This window comes from Camelus bactrianus, chromosome 12, assembly GCF_048773025.1.
Source record: "Camelus bactrianus isolate YW-2024 breed Bactrian camel chromosome 12, ASM4877302v1, whole genome shotgun sequence".
Classification (NCBI taxonomy): Eukaryota; Metazoa; Chordata; class Mammalia; order Artiodactyla; family Camelidae; genus Camelus; species Camelus bactrianus.
In genome coordinates, this window is record NC_133550.1 from 55,548,023 (window position 1) to 55,568,804 (window position 20,782).

The following is a 20,782-nucleotide window of genomic DNA, read 5'->3' on the forward strand; positions in this document are numbered from 1 at the left end:
CCTAAGTTTGTAAGTAACAGAATGCACCAACAGTGACTGTTCAACTTCCTAGGCTAGGTCAGGAAGGGTAATACAGCCTCTGCCTTGCTAAAAGGAAAAGAAAAAATAAAAAGATGTGACTAACACAAACTACGTAACTATTTATAATGGAATTAACAGGCAGTGTCACTCTCTTGGTACCCTCAGCTTTGGAGGTCTGAATCACCAGTAACAAGTCTGAAAACATTAGGCCGCCATGCTGCAAGGAAGCTCAGGCCACAAGGGGAGACCACTCATAAATGTTCCCCAGAAAAGCCTCAACTGAGAGCCCAGACAACAGCCAACACCAAGGAAAGACAGTTAGTAAAGGCCTCTCCAGATGATTCTGGTACCCAGCGGTCAAGTCACTCCTAGCCGTCAAGCCTTCCCAGCTGAGACACTGAAGAGCAGCAATGAGTCACTCCCTGCTCTGTGCTGTCCATACTCCTGACCCACAGAATCCACTGGGCATTAAAAAAAAAAAATTTTTTTTATTGTTACATTTTAGAGTGGTTTCTCATTCAGCAATACCACTTGGAACCTGGAAGTAGGGCACTGTCCTAACAAAAGCCTTAAAACATGTGACACTGGCGTTGGGACTGGACTGTTGATAAAAGTTGGAAGATCCCTGAGGGGTTCCTTTAGCAAAAGCTTCATGGCTGTTGAGGAAGCTGTTGGGGATGGCTTAAAGGATATTAAGGTAAATGGTATCAGAAGCTGAAGGAAAGGGGACCTTTGTTATTTAGTGGAAGAAAGTTTAGCAACACTGTTGCCTGCAGGACCATGGAAAATAAGAAATACAACTATTGAGCTATGTTTTCTAGCTAAGAGGATTTCCAGGCAGAATACTATCAGTGCCAACTGGCTGCTTCTCACTGGCCAAGAAAAATGCAAGATAGCAGAGATAAGCTGAAGAACATACTGTCCAGTATCCAAGCAAAGTTTAGAAGAAATAGAGAAGAACCAGGACTTGCTGAGCTTGAAATTAAAACTCTTTCTCCTTCCTAGCTTCTCCATATGGCAAAAGATTCTCAAAGTAAGAAACAACCTTGGGGAAAAAAATGCAGGTCACTGTCAGGAGCACAGAGATCTAAAGATGAAGCCAAGGGTATGACTTTAGAAACTGTTAAGGCTTCAGACACTCTTAATGCGATGCCCCAGAGACCTCTTCCAAAATACAAAAGGTTTTCTAAGGATCTTAAGGGTGGGCCTCAAAAACCCTCTCTGTTAAATAATAGAGCATCTAAAAATGTTATGGGCATTATTTTGCAAAGCCTCAAGGTAGACAAAGGTTCTTCTTAAAGAGACCTGTATGCATAGCTTTGCCTAATGAAATGAATATAACTTGATACATAAAAAGCCAATAGTTTTTTACATAATTATAACCTGTTCAGACTTAAAGCAACAGAACCAATACGAAAGAAAAGCAGGCTTTTGGATCCCGAACTTTTTACTGGTAGGAAGCAAGCTGAGAAGGCTATTTAATTGCAGACACAAACTACTTTTTAACTGGAAAAGAAATGATGCCTCTGAAAGAAAAACTAAGAGCCCAAAGGGTGTGACCAAGTGCCAGGAAGAACACCCCTCAGGGAGCATCACTGAGCCATAATTAAGGAATGGCCAATATGTGCCCGCTTGAATTTCAGAACTGCTATGGGCCAGTGACGGCTGTATCCTCCCATTTTCTTCATTCTTGAATGGAAAAGCCTACTGCAGTAATCATAGTCCCATCTCGCCATTGTCTGTTATGGGGGAAAGAGAATAGATAATATATCTCTTTAGTCAGCAGATCTGCAGAGCAAGAGGAACCATGCCCAGGAAACCAAACCCAAGAAGTCTTGCCTGCATCTGGACCTAAATTAGATAATGAGATCCTGAATCTCAAACTTCAGCCTAATGCTAAAATGAAATGACACCTACTGGTGACTGTATTTTGTACATGGAATGAGTGTGAGTAATTTGTGGCCAGAGAGAAGACTGAATTGATTTTAAAACAAGTCCACCAGTTCCTGGACACTCCCCATCAAGATCTATGCCCTCTTCTAGAAAGTCAGGGTCATCCTTAGTGACTCAGTTGTAACTATTATATAGAAGTGATGTTGTGTGACTTCTGAGGGTAAGTCACCAAAGGTCATACAGCTTCCACCTAGTTCTTTTAAGACACTCATCTTTGGAGCGCTGAACTGCCAAGTAAGAAATCTAACCACCTTGAGGCCACTTCTGCTTTGAGCAAGCCCAGACAACATGAGAAGGCTGCATGTAGATGCTATAGTTAGCAGGCCCATTTGACATCCCAGAAGACTGACAGAACAATCAGCAGAAACATTAGGGAAGATGGTCCAGGTGGTTCTGACCTACAGCTGTCAAGTCAAGCTCAGTATCAAGTCTCCCCAGCTGAGGTCCCTGACACCACTGAGCAAAGACAGAGTCTCCATCGGGCCTTTTCACATTCCTGGCCCGCTGAAACTTTGAATGTAATAAAAGGCTTGTTTTACACCACTAAACTCTGTGGTAGTTCCTTTGGCCATGATAGTAACCAGAACAATACTGTCATGGAAGAATTCATACTTTCTGTTTCCAAACAAGAAAACCAGGATGAAGAGTTTAAGTAATGAACCAAGATCACCAAGAAGCAGAGCAAACATTCTAAAACGGACCTTTCTGATTCTAAACTCGTTTATAATGTTACACTATCTCCCAGAAACCCTTATCTCTTATCTTTTCTTACTAACATTCCCCCACCAAGGATTATATGCCCACATCATCTGCTTCTCTAAGACCAAACCATCATTCAGGACCACTTTAAATCCTATCTCCTCCATGAAGCACATCCCTAGAGTCCAACCCTTAGCAACTGCTTCCTCTTCTAAACTGTCTTAAACTTATTTTCTACAACTTTCATTTGACAAGGAGTGAACGCTAGCATCACTCATTCACCATTAGTGAATTCATTGCTTTTCTGATGCACATTCCTTGGCTACCCTCTTGAATTATATCCCTGGACAAGGGCTGAAAACCCAAATGCCTTCAGAATGAAAGCAGGTGTATACAGTGGTGAAGTGGACTAGGTCAAAAGAACAGAAGTGGCCTGGGTTAGGTTACACTGGGAAGTGAATGTAAATGGTCCACATCATCCAGCTCCAACACACACATCTTCATAGCCATCACCACCTGACATTTCATATATTTATTTGTTTAATGTCACTCTCCTCATTAAAATATAAGTTTACTGAGAGCAGGAATCTGATCTGCTTTGTCCACTGCTATATCACCAGAGCCTAGAACAATACCTGACACTCAGTCAGTAAATACCTGTTGAAGGAATAAATGAACAAATATAGCCAAGTAGAAATGTGAGCCTGGTGTCCCAAGAGTTTCCAATTTTTCAAGAGAAGCCAGAAATAAATAATGCTATGTGCAGTTTCTCAATTTCTAAATGTTGACAACTAATTAGGAAAATGTTAAGCCATTTTTAGGGATGAGTAAACAAAACACATTTACAGGCTCGGAGTCCATCTGAAGGCGGCCCTGCGATTGCTATACTGGAGGGATCTTAGACTTTTTTTTAGTCTTCCTAATTACTCAGAATGGTGCCTTGAAAAGTACGCATAACTTGATAAGCAAATAATGATGCTTCAAATATGCACACTTGAGGCATTGCCTCCATCCAGCTGTGCATTATTAAGATGCTACTCAAGATTTTCTCTCATATCCCAAAGGAAACTGCTTTAGCTTCTGACCCAACATGACCACCTGGACTTCATATGACCATCCCACACCTCAGAATCTAAAGCTAAACTTCCACTTCTTCCAGCTGCTAAAAGTTCAGAATTGTCACTCCCACGTGTTCCCAGGAACAAAGAGGAACGGCAATAAAAAGCAAATAGATTAGATTTCCAAGGGGGTGACAAAAAAAGAGAACCAGGCTTTAAACTTTAGTTCCACAGTATAAACAAGGGCTCCCAATAGCAGTTTTGTTTTCCTTTTTACTATTCTTAGGATTTTTAGATCATACAACAAAAATTTTATTTCAGTTGACCTTCTGACGTTCTCTGGTAGCATGTTTTTATCTTTCCCACATAAAAATTATTAAGTAGGAATTTTAAAATGTTTACTAATTACTGGAATTCTTAATTCTAATAAGAGTCACATCTAAATAATTAGTGTGTCTGGTTTTAAATAAGGATCACTTAGCAACAAGCATAACTGTGCAGAGCTGAGAACACTTTTAAGATGCTTTAAAGAAAACATACTAGGGAGAAACATTTCCAATGTACCCTATGCTGCTAATGAACCCACAGCGAGTCAGTCATCAACTTTTAAAGATGTTAAAGGAAAGATGTCTTAGTGTTCCTTTTCTGTGTATGGTCCAACATGTGCAGCCTTGAAGGTACCCATAGGAGACATCAACAAACATCAGAGGGACTCAACCTAGCAAATAAGTCCTAAAGAGCAAAAAAATGTCTTCCTCCTAGCCTCCTAGAGCCAGCATTTAGGGTATTATTTTAATGATTATGTGGATTCACTCACCATACACAGTTCTTTAATAGTGGCATTAATTTTGTATGCAGGCAGATTTTATTTTTTAAATAGGTTCTTCGGTGACTTCAATTGAAAGTAACAGTGAGAAAATTTTACTTAGCCAAATACATTATTCAAAATTTACGTTATTATAGAGCTATGAACTTCCTACAGAAGAAAAATACAGATTTTTATTCACTTCTTCTGTTATGGTTGAGCGGCACTGAATACGACGGCCACTGTTGGAGAGAGTCAGTACCTGAATTCTCACACAGACACCGAGATGAAACAGTGAAACACGACTCCTAAGGCACAGGGAGTCTAATGAGGATGAGGAGTCCCAAATTTGGGATCAGACCAATAGAAGTCAGTCCTGCAGTGCTAACACTTGCTTACTTTCTGACTCTGGTAAAGTTACTTAATCTCTTGAAATCTAAATTTACTTTATTCATCAGGAAAGATGAAATTATAATACCTTGCTTTACAGCTGATATGAAAACTAGAATAAATGCACATGTATTCTATAAGCCATTGAAATGAGGAGGAAGTTGTTAAGTCAGCATGGCCTGACTTAGCCTGACTAACGCAATACAGTAGCAAGTAAAAAGTGCCTCGAACACCATGGTGTCACAAAGAATCGTCATAAAGAATCCAACTGATTCTTGGTATAAATTTAATACAGAGAGTGAATTCTCTAGGCTGCCTATATATCGCCCTTCTCTGAGCACAGATTTCTCTACACTTGGGTGCTGTGGGCTAAAAGAGGCTTTGCACCTTACAGAAATTCTAGCACATTGGCAGAAGAACTTCTGCACAAAAAAAGTTCACTGAGCATTGTTGTTCATCATTGAAAATCAGAAAAATTTAAATGTTCATCTACAGGAGGGTGACCAATTTTGATGTATTCATTCAACGATTCTATTCAGATAAACCCCCAAACCATAACTTGAAGCAAAAAAATAAAATGAAATGAAATAAAAATAAGTTGCAGAATGGTACCTATACTATAAAACCACTTATATGTAATTTTAAAGCATGAAATGTATTGTAAATAGACTGATACATACTTAATAACTGAATGATAATATGCCTGGAAATGGCATCCTCCAGATTCGGGGCAGTAATCCTCTCTAAGGGAGGAGATGAGGCAGGGAGATCAGACAGGTGCACACAGAGGGCTTCAACTCTATCCAATGCGTATAAACAAAAACGGGCCATTTCCCGTAAGAGACAACAGCCTTTTCAGAGACACTCAGGAGACGAAGAGGGAGGGATGGCAGGGGTAGGGGAGGTGGTTAAAGTAACAAGAAGCCTGGGTATAGAAGAGACATTCCTCTCTGACTCTTCAAAACCAGGAAGATAATTTTCCTTCTAAGGATTAAAGAAAGAATTCAGTGACATAAGATGTGGAAAAGATAGAAACAATTCACTGTTAATCCAGAAAGCAGTGCACATCATCCAAAAACACCATCGAGCGCGAAATACTTACTGTAACCCCACTCTTGGTGGTAGTTTCTCTGTAGGTGAAGTTGCAAATTGCCCAGGCTAAATAGTATGTGGACATGAGAGGGGTCTGTGAGAAGTGGTCCGTAACCCATCCATCTTCCTCAAACACGGACGTTTCCACTGGCATATTGGATAAAGACAAGTAGGTCGCTTGATGTCTGATGCTGATTTTGAAAGTAGCCTTGTAAATGGGCTCATCAAAACACGGAAATGCCTTCCTGGCATGTGTGGGCGAAAACTGAGTAACACCAAGGAATCTGGAAGAAAGAAAATGGCATTCTCAATCACATGTATGGCTCGAGTTAAGCTATGGACACTTTAACATCAGCTTCTGCTGATGAAATAATATATGTTTGCCAAATGACAGGATACTTTTTTTTGGAACCAAACTTAAGTGCATGAATAGCTTGAAAGCATAAATCATATGTATTTCCCCAACAATAAATATCCTTCGGGGAAGTTTTTGTCTCAATTAAATTCTCTAAACCCAGAGCTCTATGTATTAGACAAAACATGACACTTTATAGAAAAACAACCCATTGTCATCACGTTGGCAATTACTGGGACATCATGGTCCTCCTTTTTGGCATATCTCACTCTCCTCTCTGAACCTGTACAACCAAGTAAAGACAGTGAAGCCAAAATCCAAAACTTGCCATCAAATACATAGACCATCACTCAGAAACATTCGTGTCCTCAAACTTCAGCAAGACGTGGCCTGGTTTCGTTAAGGAAATGGACATTGAAACCTGACAAAACTTGCTCTGAATTCTGGCTCCGAAACACTTCTTAGCCGCACCATCTTGGAAGGTTACTAAATTTCCCTAAGGTGTAGATGTTTGCTGCTTACAGAGAAATAATCAAGCCTAACTTAAAAAGCATTGTAAAGCTTAGCAGAATAGAAAAGGGGGCTGTAAAGCACCTGTCACTGTGAACAGATAAACAGCGCCCAGCAGGCAGTTAATAGACGGCAGCACTGACTCACAGTATCTTCAGCCCTTCCTGGAGTGCTGTACCATCCATTTACACAGAATGATCCAGAGACCGCCGATTTTTACTACTCACAATAGATATTTACTAAATAAATTATGCATTATTATGCTTGAATATAATAAAGTAAATTAACATAATAAATACCTGTAGAATAAAGAAGCTTGTCAATATGTGTGTGTGTGTGTGTGTGTGTGTGTATTTATAAAATATTTAATGCCCTCAAGTTTTCAGATCAAGCCACAAAGATGCATCTCATTAAAACTCTAACCAGAAGCATCCTCTCTACGTTCTTTCACTGTTATGGTTACCAATGAAAACACTCAAACTTTAAGTACTTTAAGAAGGACCCTCTTTTATTTTATTTTATTTTATTTTATTTTATTTTATTATTTAGACTATTATCATATGCTGTTTCTTTTTAAACAGAAATATAGCCAGTTACAATGTATCAATTTCTGCAGTACGGCACAGTCTTGCATATACATACATGTATTCGTTTTCATACTCTTTTTCATTATAGGTTACTACAAGATGTTGAATATAATTCCCTGTGCTAGACAGAAGAAATTTGTTTTTTATCTATTTTATTTATAGCAGGGTCTATTTTATATTCTGTGTCAAAGTTAGATTATAAAATGCCACATTTATCTTATTGTCCTAGTCTCTTTGTCACACTTAACTATGGATTTCCATCTTTTAAGACAAACAGTTGTCAGTTCTCTTTTGCAATATCGTCTTTCGGGAGTTAATCAAGAAACTTCTGGGAAATATTTGGGGTTTGCCTCCAATCTGAGTGGAGATAAACTGAATTAAGAAGGACCTTCTTTTAACTTAAAAAGGGGGCCATTATTTGGGAAAACATTCATGACATAAGTTAATTAAACTTTTTTAATAATACCAGTTAAAACCTGAGATAAGGCAAGTCAATATTAGACCCTTTGTAAAACATGAGTGAGGGCTACAGTCATTTCTTTAAAAGGCTCCTTCCCCCATAAGTGGTGCTGCCCGCCCCCACCCCGCCGACTCTCCGTCCCTCAGAGTTCACTGTTAATCTCACATGGCACACTTTTCTGCTGAGCCCAAACTTGCCCTTAAAATCATTCTGAGCCCAGCACTTTAGGCAGTTACTACCAATCAATAGAGGTTGACATGTGTATGGAATTTAACTGGCTATGCCTGGCTCAAACCATGAAATGTAAATGTTTTTTAAAATTATGAAGCTTACATGTATCACTGAGGGTCTACTTTTTTAAAAACTTAGTTTTTTGGGGGGGAGCAATTAGGTTTATTTTTGCTTATTTATTTACTTCATGGAGGTACTGGGGATCAAACCCAGGACCTCATGCATGCTAAGCATGCACTCCATCACTGAGCTATGTCCTCCCCTCTCCAAAAGCTTAATTTTGAAATAGCAAAAAAAAAAGACACTTTTAGGATTAATTGTATACTTCGTCTCAGAAAGAGGGGTTTTGAGAGTTATCTTGAAAACAATGCTGGGCTGCTACATACCAGGCTTGGGCAAATCACTTAACTGCCGAAGCCTATTTTTTCATTAGTAGAAGGAAAATAATAACATTTTTGGGGTCTCCCTTAACAAAACTGTCAAGATGATAAAATGAGATAATATATAGAAAAGAAGTTTTAACTATAAATCTCCTGAAAAATAGAAGGTTAAAGTCGGGAGCAATCTTAGAAACAAATTGTCTAGCTCTCGTAAATTGCTAAAATGAAAAACTAGTTCCGGGAGAGTTAAGTGATTTATCCAAAGTTACACAGGCAATTAGTGCAAAACTGAGTCTAGAATTCACATTTTCTGTGTCTGAGTAAAAGGTAACTGTATTTCAAAAACAATAAAATCTTTAGCCATAATTTATAAACAATGTTTTAATTTGACTATTGGGAATAAAGGTTCTTCTGTCCAAATTTGCTAACATCTTGGTAATATTTTTCCTCGTTGTTTTCTACTAATATATAGTTTTTGCTTAATGAAATATCAGTAACTTTTAGTTAAAATGCACCCATTTACAACTTTCTCTTCACGTGCTTTTGCCTTACATAATATTCCTGAATCTTACCTTCAATCTTATTAATTAAAATGTCCACTGAGTTTCATATTTCTCTACTGAGGCTATTTGAAAGGTCCTATGGAATTTAATCTATAAGAAAAAGTATTCCCTTTCAATATTCAAGTATCTGAGAACTCCGATTTCAGTCTTTGAACAAATAGATACCATCTGCAAATATGTGAGATTTTCACTACATTAGGTACGTGATAGGGTTTTGTAAAAGATATAACCAATTTTGTCCTTAAGGCCTTTGCAATCTACCTGAAAAAATAAAAATATATACATAAAAAAAAACTAATAATACTAGGGGAAAGTTCTGTAAGATTTCAACCAAGAGGTTGCAATGAGAATGTATTTAGTCATTAAGTAAAAACCAAAGGTGTCTTTGGTATTAAGTAATTAAAGGGTAGGGAATTTATTAGGTGCAGAAGATCTAAATACCTCTGGGCTAGAAAGAAATTAATAAACCAAATATTTATGCAGAAGAAGCATGTCGTGTTCAAGTCTCTTTTTGCCTCACGTTATAAGTAAATATGTTAGAAAGGCTTGCAATTTAAATCACTGATTCTCAGAGTTGAAAGGAACCATAAAGATCATCTAGTGACTTTTTCTGCAATTAATGTACTTAATGAATTCATGCACATGGTGTATATCTATGCACTGAGGGCCGGCATATATTCTGATAATGTCTAAATGAGGAAATACCAATTTCACAGTCTGGCACCTGAGGACGACTGCAATTGAATTTCAATTCAATATTTAGCAAATCAAAACAAGCCCCTTGGAAAAGAAAAGCAGTTGGGCTAGATTACATTTAGGGTCTTTTCCAAGCTTGAGATCCTGTAACTGAACGGAAATAAACTAGTCCCTGAATTTGACGAGATGTTTTTAAAATATTAAATTACACTACTGCTAAATAGCTTTTTACTACAAAAACTAGACTGTGTTTGCTTCTTTTAGTCATCATTTTTGAGTGTTCAGTAGCATGGAGAAAAAGATAAATATATATGCTTCCTTCCCTCAAGGAGTTTATATTTTGATTAAATAAAACATACGTCTAAACAGGTATCGTACAAAAAGCCAGGACAACGAGGGAAAATATCTGAAGAAAGTACACTCCCCTAAAGCAAGGTAGCAAGTTTTCTCACCTTTGGCACTACTGATTCTGTTTTTTTCCCTTTGAAGTATAAGCATTGGTGATTCAGAATTCTCGACATTACTGACATTTTAAGATTGGATAATTCTTCCTTGTCCGGGGTCATGATGGGGCACTGTAGGAAGGTTAGCAGCATTCCTGGATTCTACCACTAGAGGCCAGTAGAACTCCCTCTGCCCAGTTGTAACCATCCAAGTGCCTCGACATTGCGATTGTCCCCTGCGAGGCCAAGATTACCCAGTTGGGAACCACCACTCTTAAGCACTGAAAGAATCATATGGTATCACTCACATGCGGAATCTAAAAGAGAAAGAAGGAAAGAAGGAAAGAAAGAGAGAAAGAGAGAAAGAGAGGAAGGAAGGAAGGAAGGAGAGGACACTAACAAACTCAACTACAAAATAAACAGACTCACAGACGTAGTAAACAATCTTATGGTTATGGGGGGAAAGGGGTGGGAAGGGACAAATTTGGGAGTTTGAGATTTGCAAATGTTAACCACTATATATAAAAATAGATTAAAAAACTAAATTCTTCTGTATAACACAGGGAACTATATTCAACATCTCGTAATACCCTTTAATGAAAACGAATATATGGCTATATATGCATGACTGGGACATGATGCTGTTCACCAGAAATTGACACATTGTAACTGACTATACTTCAATAAAAAAAAAAAAGAACTGAAGGAAGGCTTTATGGAGCAAGAAGTGTAAGAATTAGTCTTAAAGCCTAGGAAGTAATCCAAGGGTCAGAGACGGATGCAGTAGTGAACAAGTTGGCTACAGGTAGCATGGAAAGAAGCCTTTAAAAAAACTCTGACTCATGTATTAAGTTAACATCCCATTGCTCTCTTGCAGGTTTTGTCAGATCTCACAGTATTGCACATCTATCTCTAACACCTCTCTCTCCCTTGACACTCTCCTTTCTAACGAAGAGAGCCAGCTTCAGGCTCAGGGCCCTCAACAGGCAACAGTGTCTGTTGTGTTTCAAAAATACCATCTTGTCTTCGCTGCATCTATTTTATGGTTGCCTTCGACTGGTGGAAGTGAGACTTCTTTTCTGCTTACTGTCATTAAAAACATCAGAGACCTCCAGAGAAGGTGATTTGGAGTAGAAAATTGTGAGTTTGGTTTCTGAGTAAATTTGAGGTGGAGTTTGAGGTGGTGGCAGTACACCAGATAGGAAAAAGCACAAAAAATTAATTAAAAAGAAGGAATGTTTTAATATACAGTAAGGATACGATGTATGTATGTAAATACAGCAAGAAGTAAAATTAAACAGCAGGAGGCAGAAGGAAATGGGGGGAAAGTACTTTGTTGTCTGTTTTTCTCCTGCTTTCTTAAACCAAATCATTTTTTATCTTTTAATGAATCCCTTATTATCATAAAAAAAAATCCACTTCCAAAAGTGACATCCTGAAAGTGTTATTCTAAGAATGTCACTTTAGCATAACTAGAAAAATATGAATAAGATACATGTAGTTTAATTCTCTTCTATCGAAAATACATTACTTGATTTCTTAACAACTTGTCTATCTGACATTTTGGTTGAGCTCAGAAGGAGAGCCTAAATCTCTGCATTGCTTCTGAAGAATTGATTTCTTATTTCTGCGGAAGTTCACTAGGCAAGCTGCTTGTGTCATTATGGTAAGATTCAGCAGAAGTAATGCATAAACACTGGTTGATATTGCCAACAAATTACAGTATGTGATACAAACAATTTGTGTTCCATTATTTTCAGTTTGCCTTTCCAGAAAGTTAAAATATGCAGAGGAAACAAACATTTGCATTGTCACTGTTAGTATTCAGATTGAGTCATGACATTTCAGGGCAGAATCCACCAAAACCAAGAGAACCTCACAACTGGCAGGGAGTCTTTGAGAGGTTTCCGTTTTGGCAAAAAATCGACGCAGACCACACGTGCAGCACGGTGAAAAGTGATCTCTGAACTTGCGATTGCAAATAGAATTTGCCTAGCGTTGCAGCAGTTTCAGATCGCTAATAAAAACTCTCCAGATCTAAAGAAGTGACCCAGTGGATCACTTAGTAACTAAACAAAGCTACAAGGTCGTGGAAGTGACACATGTCCCGTTTAAAGTTAAGGTAGTTCATCAAAATGCAAATTATTACTCAATGACAAAACATTTTAAGCCAAAATGGGTCCTTGTTTAGGCTGTGTATTTTTATGTACCTCAATGAGTCATTAAAACTCTGCCATTTCAGAAGAGAAGTGCTCCTGCTAAATATTCAGTGCCATAAGCAAGCGTGTAGTCTTATTTTTTTAAATAACCATTCTAGTAAACTAAAAACATAATGCAATAATGCCAGCAATATGTATGTAGGAAGTGGTGCATATGTGAATAATCGTGTTATGAAAACAGAGCATAATATTCATAATTGTTTTCCTATTTATGCACTAAGTACTCTTATCAAAAATGAGTAACTTGATCATCACTGATGAAGAGTAGTAAGAATGCTCTAAAATTACTTTCCTGAGCCATAATATTAGGTTTTCATAAGAATAAATAAAGTAGTTTCTGAGATTCATTTGTTTAATATTGTAAAAAGTGTTATGTTCTATAAAGTTCTGCTACAGGTGGAACTCAAGTATAAAGTCCTGAGAACAGCATCTAATGACTGAGGTGCCTTTTCCTTGGGACTTGGGTTTTTCTATTTCCTGTACCGGCCTCCAGCGATAAGGAAGGCCCCTTCCCGGCCCTTGGGTCACTGATTTCTTCTTTTCTCAGTGCTGATAGACAGCAGTGCCATAAGCAGAGAGTTGTGAGTTCCTTTTGTTTCACATCCTCTTCCCGCCCCCCTCAACCCTCTCCATCTCACAGTGTCTGGACCAAGTGTGGGGTTTCCCTTCTCTCTCTTCTTCACTGTGGAAGGGCTCTGCCTCTCCCTCTCCCCGTCTTCTGAACTCTGCTCAGGGGACAAAACAAACAGTAGTGGAAGGAATGTCCACAGTGACCATTTCCCCCTGTCTTGCTAGTAAGGGGAAACCCAACATTGAGCCTAAACAACCTGATTCCAGCTCAAACAGTAGATGTCCAGCCGTGTAATCCTGCCTGCAATCATATTTCATACCCACAGATGTGCTGACCAGTTGTCAGACACTGTTCGAAGTGCTTTATTACTTAACGCACGTAATCCTCACAATTAACCCTATGAGATAGGAGATCATTAACCCTAGTTTCCAGATAAGGATGTCAGACACAGAACAACTAGGAAACTTGGCCAAGATCAGCAAGTGGCAGTGTCATGACAAAAACCAAAGCAATCTGGTTCCAGAGTCCTTGAACACACTGCGCGCACACACAATTTTCAATCCAGCAACACAATCAAAAGTGGCTCGATCCTATTGTTAAAAGAGTTATAGAGTAACCGACAGCAGTAATTTTAAAACTTCATTCTTTTTCCATCCTCTAATTTTTTTTTGACTTGTGTAATCATGGGGAGAGATTCGAATAATTAAACTAAAACTTCTCCCTGCAAATCCACAAAGGTCTGCACAAGGAGGAATCAATTCACCCCTGTCCCTGTACAACTAGTGCCAGAGCTCCTTAAACCCCGGGGCCGCTCGCTTAGCAGAGACGGAGAAGGCACACCTGGGGGCAGGGAGGGCAGGAATGGGGAGCCTGGCCCCCTTTATCCCAATGCAGCCCCACCCAGTAAGATCGTGCCAACCTGACTCTACCCTCACAGCCCCACCACCGCCATCCAGCTGTGCCTGTTTGTGACTCATTGTGTATTGTCCAAAAAACTGGCAAGGGCAATGAGTGTTTTGCCTCTTTATAGTCCCTCAAATTCTACGTAGCAAAATTCTGTCTGGTGGAGAGAGCATCCACTCTCTAGTGGCAAGAAGGAGGATTGCATGCGTCTTTGAAAATCTCGGGAGGAACCCAGCCACCATGGACAATCCAAAAGGATGTAAAGGACACGCAAAGGTGATGATCATTGCCGGTGGGTTGGAGGATGAGCCTGAGGAGTTGGAGGGACGCCCTTCCCTACAGGCTGGAAAACACTTACATATTCAAGGTAGACTATTTCTTCCTTACTCGTTCTTTAAAATCATGCTTAAAGAAGTGAACCCTATTCTCGTAATCATATCGTCCAAACGTCATCACCATCCTCAAGCAAACCTAAATGGTTGCCCTGTACTTTCATGCCAAGCCCATCCACATACATGGTGGCAAAAACTGCTTGAGGAAATAAACATGTTATGCAAACCAAACACAGGAAAACCAGTTGCAGGTCTGTTTTTGCTTGAAAGCGATCTGGAGCAGATAGGCTCTGTTTAGAGTTGTTCATTTAACTCTTTCATGAATAAGGTATCCTTTATTATTATTACCCAGGGTGATCAAAAAACACAGCAAGACAAACACCAACTGTATGGATTTTCCTCCCTGAATGAGTCACTATTAAATCATCTAAACTTTTTTTTCCCAATACTTTCTAGATTTAGTCTACTGGTGTTATTTTGAATTGTGACCAAAATCCAGCACTGGACTCAGTTTGGCCATATGGTTATGTGTGCCTGACAGGAAAACAATGAGCTAAGTCCATTAAGAAATCATATTTAAAAAAAAAAAAGAAGTTTTCACAGAAACAAACAGTTCTCCCAGATTTTCAGTTCAGAGCCCTCTACAGAAGGGCAGAAAGCCAGGTACTCCAAACTGTTCATCCTAAGATGTCTTCTCCTCCACAGAATGAGTGGGAGGAATGAGGCTGCTTTCAACATAAAAACAATGTGGTGGATTTCTTATTCTTATTAAATATCATAATTATTCACTCATTCCAGAAAAAGTACAAGGCACCAGACTATGTACATTAATACCACAAATGATCTAATGCCTACTAATAAAATCCTCTACGCTCTTCATAAGATGCTTGCAAAGGAGTTTTTTTTTGCAATTCTCCTTGAGAACCACAATATTATCCTCCTATCCTACCTGAAAATCATGGTTTCTCTCTAAATAACCCTTGCTAGGAAAAGGCCTCCTATTTCATTCTGTCTTCTGTCACCGTGGCACATCACAGACCCAAACAACGTTTGTCAAAGAAAAACGTCTCCCTTTTGAAAGTGAATAAAATGTTCATTTACTTTGGGTAAATTTCTTCTCTCAATCCGACCATCTGGATCTAAATTAAGGTACCCTACTTTGAACATGGGTATGCTCACCATCTGGCTCCCGCAAAGCGGCGCTCAGTTCAGGTAAATGAAGACGCTACCGAGTTCTAGGCAAGCATGTGCCACCCTAGGGTGCCCCGGCGTGAACACACACGCTCTGTATCTGCCTGCTAGCCACCCACCTGAGGGAGAAGTGAGTACATCTTTTGCTTAATGGAGATAATTTACTGCTGTGTGTAAACATTTCAAATTTAAGAGAATTTATGTGTTTGCAATTTTCAACAAGTGGTGAATTTCCGTTTAGCCAAATGACCAGCTGAGAGTGGGGGATCTGACGGAAGTGGAGGAGCCTCGGGCTCTAATGGGGAGCCTGTCTTCTAACCTTTCTCTGCTGCAATAGGGGAACCCGGAGAGGTAAGTCTTCCTTGTAGGACAAAACCAGCCCCTCCAAAACCTCATGGAGGATGAAACCTTCCAGGCATTAAAGGTATAGCGCACAGAGTGAAGTCAAATTTTCCCGCCCTGATCTGACTCAAATTCTTTTCCTCATGCACTCTGGGGAATGAGTCAAAGAACCAGACTGACCAGGCATTAAGGAGTTGTTTCCACACAGACTACGTAAGGTGGACCGAATGGTGGTACTGCTCTTTTCAATTATTTCAAGTTGCTCAGTGTGATTCCCCATTGGCAGATTAAGTATTTATTTTCATTACAGAAATTTTCTGATAATTAAATTGGCAAAAATTATGACTAACTAAAGACCAAGATATTTAATCATCAATCAAATGAAAATGTAGAGTTTGCGTCTGTGTCCTTTTGGAAAGTGCATTCCAAAATGTCAATTTACGTTGCACCTGGGGGACAGAATCATCACCAATGAAAGTCCAACCCTGGCTGAGTTCCTGATAAAAAGTTTCTGTTTAAATGTCTCCAAGTAGCCAGATTAACAACAAACAAAAAGAAGTTTAATATATGTAGTGTTGGCATAATTGTAAAATGGTTGATTAAACTTCCTTTGCCTTATCAAACCCAGTAGGAACATCTCAGAAGTTATCATATTCACTCTGGTATTGATGGTGGGGGGAAAAAGAGAGGAACAAAGACTTTCTCTGAGATGCTGTTTAGAAATAAAACCATCCTGGGATCTCCAGAAACGCCAAATCCTGTGTTCCACATGTGCACTAGGTTAAACTCTGAACTAAGTTATTTACATCTTCGGGGAAAACTGAAGAAGAGAGTTTGAATACAAATATGCACCAGGCTACATGAAATCAGTTATGGGTCAAGTAGAACCATCTGGTCTTTTTAAGAGCCCTATTAATTTGAAAGCACTGACCAAAACAAGCTCAGTTCCACCAAATGTATTTTGGCATGGCTCAAAAAACAGGATTTGTTGGAGGTTATTTATTTCATCACAGCAAGATTTATCAGTAATGATATGCAACTCCCACTACTGACACTTTGACATAACATGCAAATTTGCCTTTTTCCCCACAAATCTGATATGACTGTGGGTTTTTAAAATTCCTTTTAATCCGTATTTTTTAGAATCCGTCTGAGAAAGTGGTGGAAGGGGGTTTAAATTATCCACATCTGATCTTAGGAGTCTGAAAGTGAATAATTTATACATTCACTTATAGGAGGCTTGAACAACCACATAACGGCTAAAGCATTGGGCAATTTATTTCTATGAGGTTACTGCATCACATTCTATAAATAATAAAACTCCTGTGTTCTCCCAAAACACAGCAGAATTTCCCCCAGCTTCTTACACAGTATCAACTTCTGAGAGTTTCTAGACACAATGAGCCCTGGTCCAGGGATCAGAAAACCAAAGTTGAAGTCCCAGCTCTCCACTAACAAGCCTTCTGGCCTCAGCAGTTGACCTGGACTACTCTGATCCCAAGTTTTCTGCTGTTGTGAGAATCACCTGAGAGCAGAGGAGGCTCTCCCAGTGGCATCATTACTAATCGCCAAACTGCCTCCACTTCTAAGGTTGTCGATTTCATTTTTAAGTTCATTTTGGTTGTTCCCTGGTCCTATAGTCATTTAATTAATCAAAGTGATTTTAAATGCAATAGGCTGGGGCAGAAAGCACAAATCACTTGTTTACTCAATTCAACAATAAGCTTGAAGGCTTACTACCATGGGACACTCAGCACAGCTAACAAGTACGGTGGGCATTCTCTACGCCAAGCACAGTTAAGTGCTTTTCTGCGCATTTACTCATGGACACCTGCAGCAATCCCATGAGGACAGTAGTAGTATTATCCCCAAATTAAAACTAAAAGTGTGGGTTCTGGAGCCAAGCTGCCTGAGTCTAGACCCTGCTTTGTAGGCTCACTATGTGACAAGTTACTTGACTTCTCAGTGCCTCCATTTCCCCATCTGTAAAACAGGGAGTGTTGAGAACACATATCCCATAGGATTCTTGTAAAATTGAGTTAATATAAGGTTCTCATTAAGCACTAGCGGTAGTCACTGTCAGAAACTGGCGAGTGAGTTCATTAGCTTTCTCAAACCTTCATCACAGGTAGAGCTGCAGCTGGAATTCGAACCCAGTTCTGTTGGACTCTAAACAAGTGGTGAAAAGCCCCACAGACTCTCAAAAAATAAGAAACAGGAAACAGCCCAAATCTAAAAAGCATTAAAGGCACTCGCTAACAAGGCATTAGGGGCTGGCTGTTAGTTTTCCCCCCTTTCACCGTTGGAGTCACTTTCAGAGGCAGTAACTCAGGACCAAACCCGAGTCACTGTGTGTTAGGACAGAGCTGGCAGCACTGGTAAAAACATTTCTCGCTGGCTTTGGCCAAAGGCAGCCGCCGCCATCAACTCCCCTTACTCTGTCACCAGGACTGGCTCTTACTGCTCAGTATCTCAACTTGCAGTTTTGGAAAACTTCAAGAAGCCAAAGCCTACCCTCTGCTCTGCCTGCCAGAAGCGGGCGTGGTGGGGGAGGGGAGGATTCTGCCCGGTTTACCCCGTCCTGACCTCTTAGCCGGTGCGCGGCTGCCCTGACCTCGCGCTCACGCATTTTCCCTCGACGGTAACTTGCCAACTTTTGATGTGACCCTGGCCTGGCATCGCTCATATTACACACTATCCTTTAAAAAAAAAAAAAAAAAAAGAGCTGTGTGCCCCGGCTAGCTAAGGAACTTTGACAAAGCAGGGAGTCCCAGGCGAGAGGGGTGACATTTAGCACTGGTGAGTGAGTTTGTGAAGTTGGCGCAGTGAGAACCCAGGCATCTGGGAGACCCGGATAGTTCTGTGAGACGGTCCTACCCTGCCTTCCCTTCCTCCATCCCTCGCTTCCGGTTATCGGAACCTAACTGCGTCCCCGGGGTCGCCCGCTGCCCAGCGGTTTAGAGCAGCCTGGCTGGGTGGGGCGGTGCCGGGCACCGCCTCCCTCCGTACCTTCTCTCCCCGTGGAGCACGTAGGAGCTGCGGAAGAAGCCCAAGAGCTCGTTCTCGATCAGGGCGTTGTAGATGATCTTCAGATTGTAATTCCTCTGCGCATCCAGGGTCCTATTCAGCACCACCACCAAGACCTGGGTTTGCGGGTAGAGGAAAAAGCCGGCCACGGGGACCGCCCCGGCCACGCGGTCCTCGGCCAGCTGCACCTTCTCGACCGCAACTCGGGAGGCGTGCAGCACGACGTAGCGGGTGGCGTTCCGGCACGCGATCTCCACGTTGACCTCCCCGGAGAAGGTGAAGTTCTCCATGAAGGCGGTGAGCATCAGATTGTAATGCAGAGGCTTGAGGTGGCCCGACAGGCGCAGCTGCGTCCACGGCTGCCACTGCTCTCGCTCCTCCTCCGACGGCGGCTGAGCGGACGAGGTCTCAGGGGTGGCTTCCCCGCCTGCCTCGGGCTGCGAGGAGCCCCCGCCAGCGTGGTGGTTGCGCCGAGCCGACCCCGGAAGGCTCTCGTTGCTGCCGCGCCCCGGGAAGCCGGCAGGGTGGCTGTCGGCGCCGGGCGGTACGCTTGCCCCACACTCGTCGAAGCGCAAACTGAGCAGCACTGCGAGCATGGTGACCGCGAGCAGCGCCACGATGGACACGGCGAACGCCAGCACTAGCCGTTTGTGCACCGTGATGTGGCGCTCGGTGGTGCGGGGTCGCACCCCCACGGAGTCTGCCCATGGGTCCGAGAGCCCCCTGCCGCCGGCCCGGAGCGCGGCGTCGTTCTCCCCCATTGTGGCGGCGAAGGGTGAGCAGCTCTTCTGAGCCCCCTCCTCCTCCTCCTTCTTCTTCCTCTTCTTTTTCTTCTTCTTCTTTTTCTTCTCCTCCTCTTGTTCCCCCCGCTCGCCGTCCAGGGCCATCACACTGCCTCCTCCTCCTCCCCCGCCCCCTCCGGCACCCCCCGCGGGCGGGCCACCCGGGCCACCCCCAGCGCGAGCATCAGAGAGCGCACGCGGGCCGAGGGCGCGACGCCAGCTGGGACCCTGGGGAGACTGGCCCGGGTTCTTTTAAGACGGGCTCTGGCCGCAGGCGACAACAACCTCGGCGGTCCCCATCAGCCCCGCCTCTCTCCGGACACCGGCGGCCGAGGCGCGGGGCGGCGAGCTCTGGGACTCGCCCAACTTGGAAAGCGTCTCGTTCGCCCCAGCGCGCGCTACTTCTCCTGCGGGCGCCGGGCTCCCGGGCACATGCTGCCCCCGCCCCTGTGCGCCTGCGGCTCCCAGCTCTCCCTTCCCAGCGCGGAGCTAGCGCCGGGCTTTCCGCGGGAGGCTTCCAGCGGGTCCTCGGCTGGCAAGGACAGGGAGCGGTGGAGAGGGAAGTTAGGGCTGCCGCTCTCTCTCCCTACTCCAGCGGCGGCGTTCAGTCCTCTGGGTGGGATGTGCTCGCAGCAGCGGTGGCGGCGGCAGCGGCTTCCAAGCCATGCACCCTGCAGCCAGCCAGGGACGAGAGGATGGCCGGGGAGGAGGAGACCGGGATGAACCAGCCCGGTGAAGTCCCAGGGCCGCAGAGCTGCGCCGGGAATCTGTCCTGGAGAAGCCTTCTCCTCCAGCCTGGATACTTTAAGCAGTGGTGGCGGCAAACAGCGTGAGGTTGCAAACTGGACAGCGAGCCTCCCCCATGCCGACGTTGCTCTGACCTCCGGAGATGACACGTGAGCAAGAAGTGTCCAGCCGGGCCATCCCCTTCAGGTAGATGAAGCTCCGGGTTTGCTCCGTATCCCCGTGGGGAAAGCCGGAGTGCGTGTGTGCGAGTGAGTGTGCATGTGTGCGCGCGTGTGTGTGCGTGAGCGTGTATACACAGGCTCCAGGTCTAGCTTACCAAAGCTACTCTGGCTGCATTCGGGGACTGAAACTCCCAGCGCAAGGCAAAGGAGAGAGCGGGAGAGCGCGAGGAGGCAGGGCGGGCGCGAGGGAGGGGAGCGGCTGAG

General features: G+C 42.4%; 1 protein-coding gene across 1 annotated transcript in view; it reads right to left on the minus strand.

Moving 5' to 3' along the window:
• Nucleotides 1–19,715, minus strand: part of TRHDE (thyrotropin releasing hormone degrading enzyme) — a 331,294-nt gene extending 311,579 nt beyond the window's left edge. Inside the window, exons 1-2 of the mRNA XM_074375395.1 lie at nucleotides 18,811–19,715; nucleotides 6,029–6,302 (exon numbers count right to left, since the gene is read on the minus strand). Coding sequence (XP_074231496.1) covers nucleotides 6,029–6,302; nucleotides 18,811–19,715 — 1,179 coding nt within the window. The remainder of the gene's footprint in view (nucleotides 1–6,028; nucleotides 6,303–18,810) is intronic.
• Nucleotides 19,716–20,782: the final 1,067 nt, after the last annotated feature.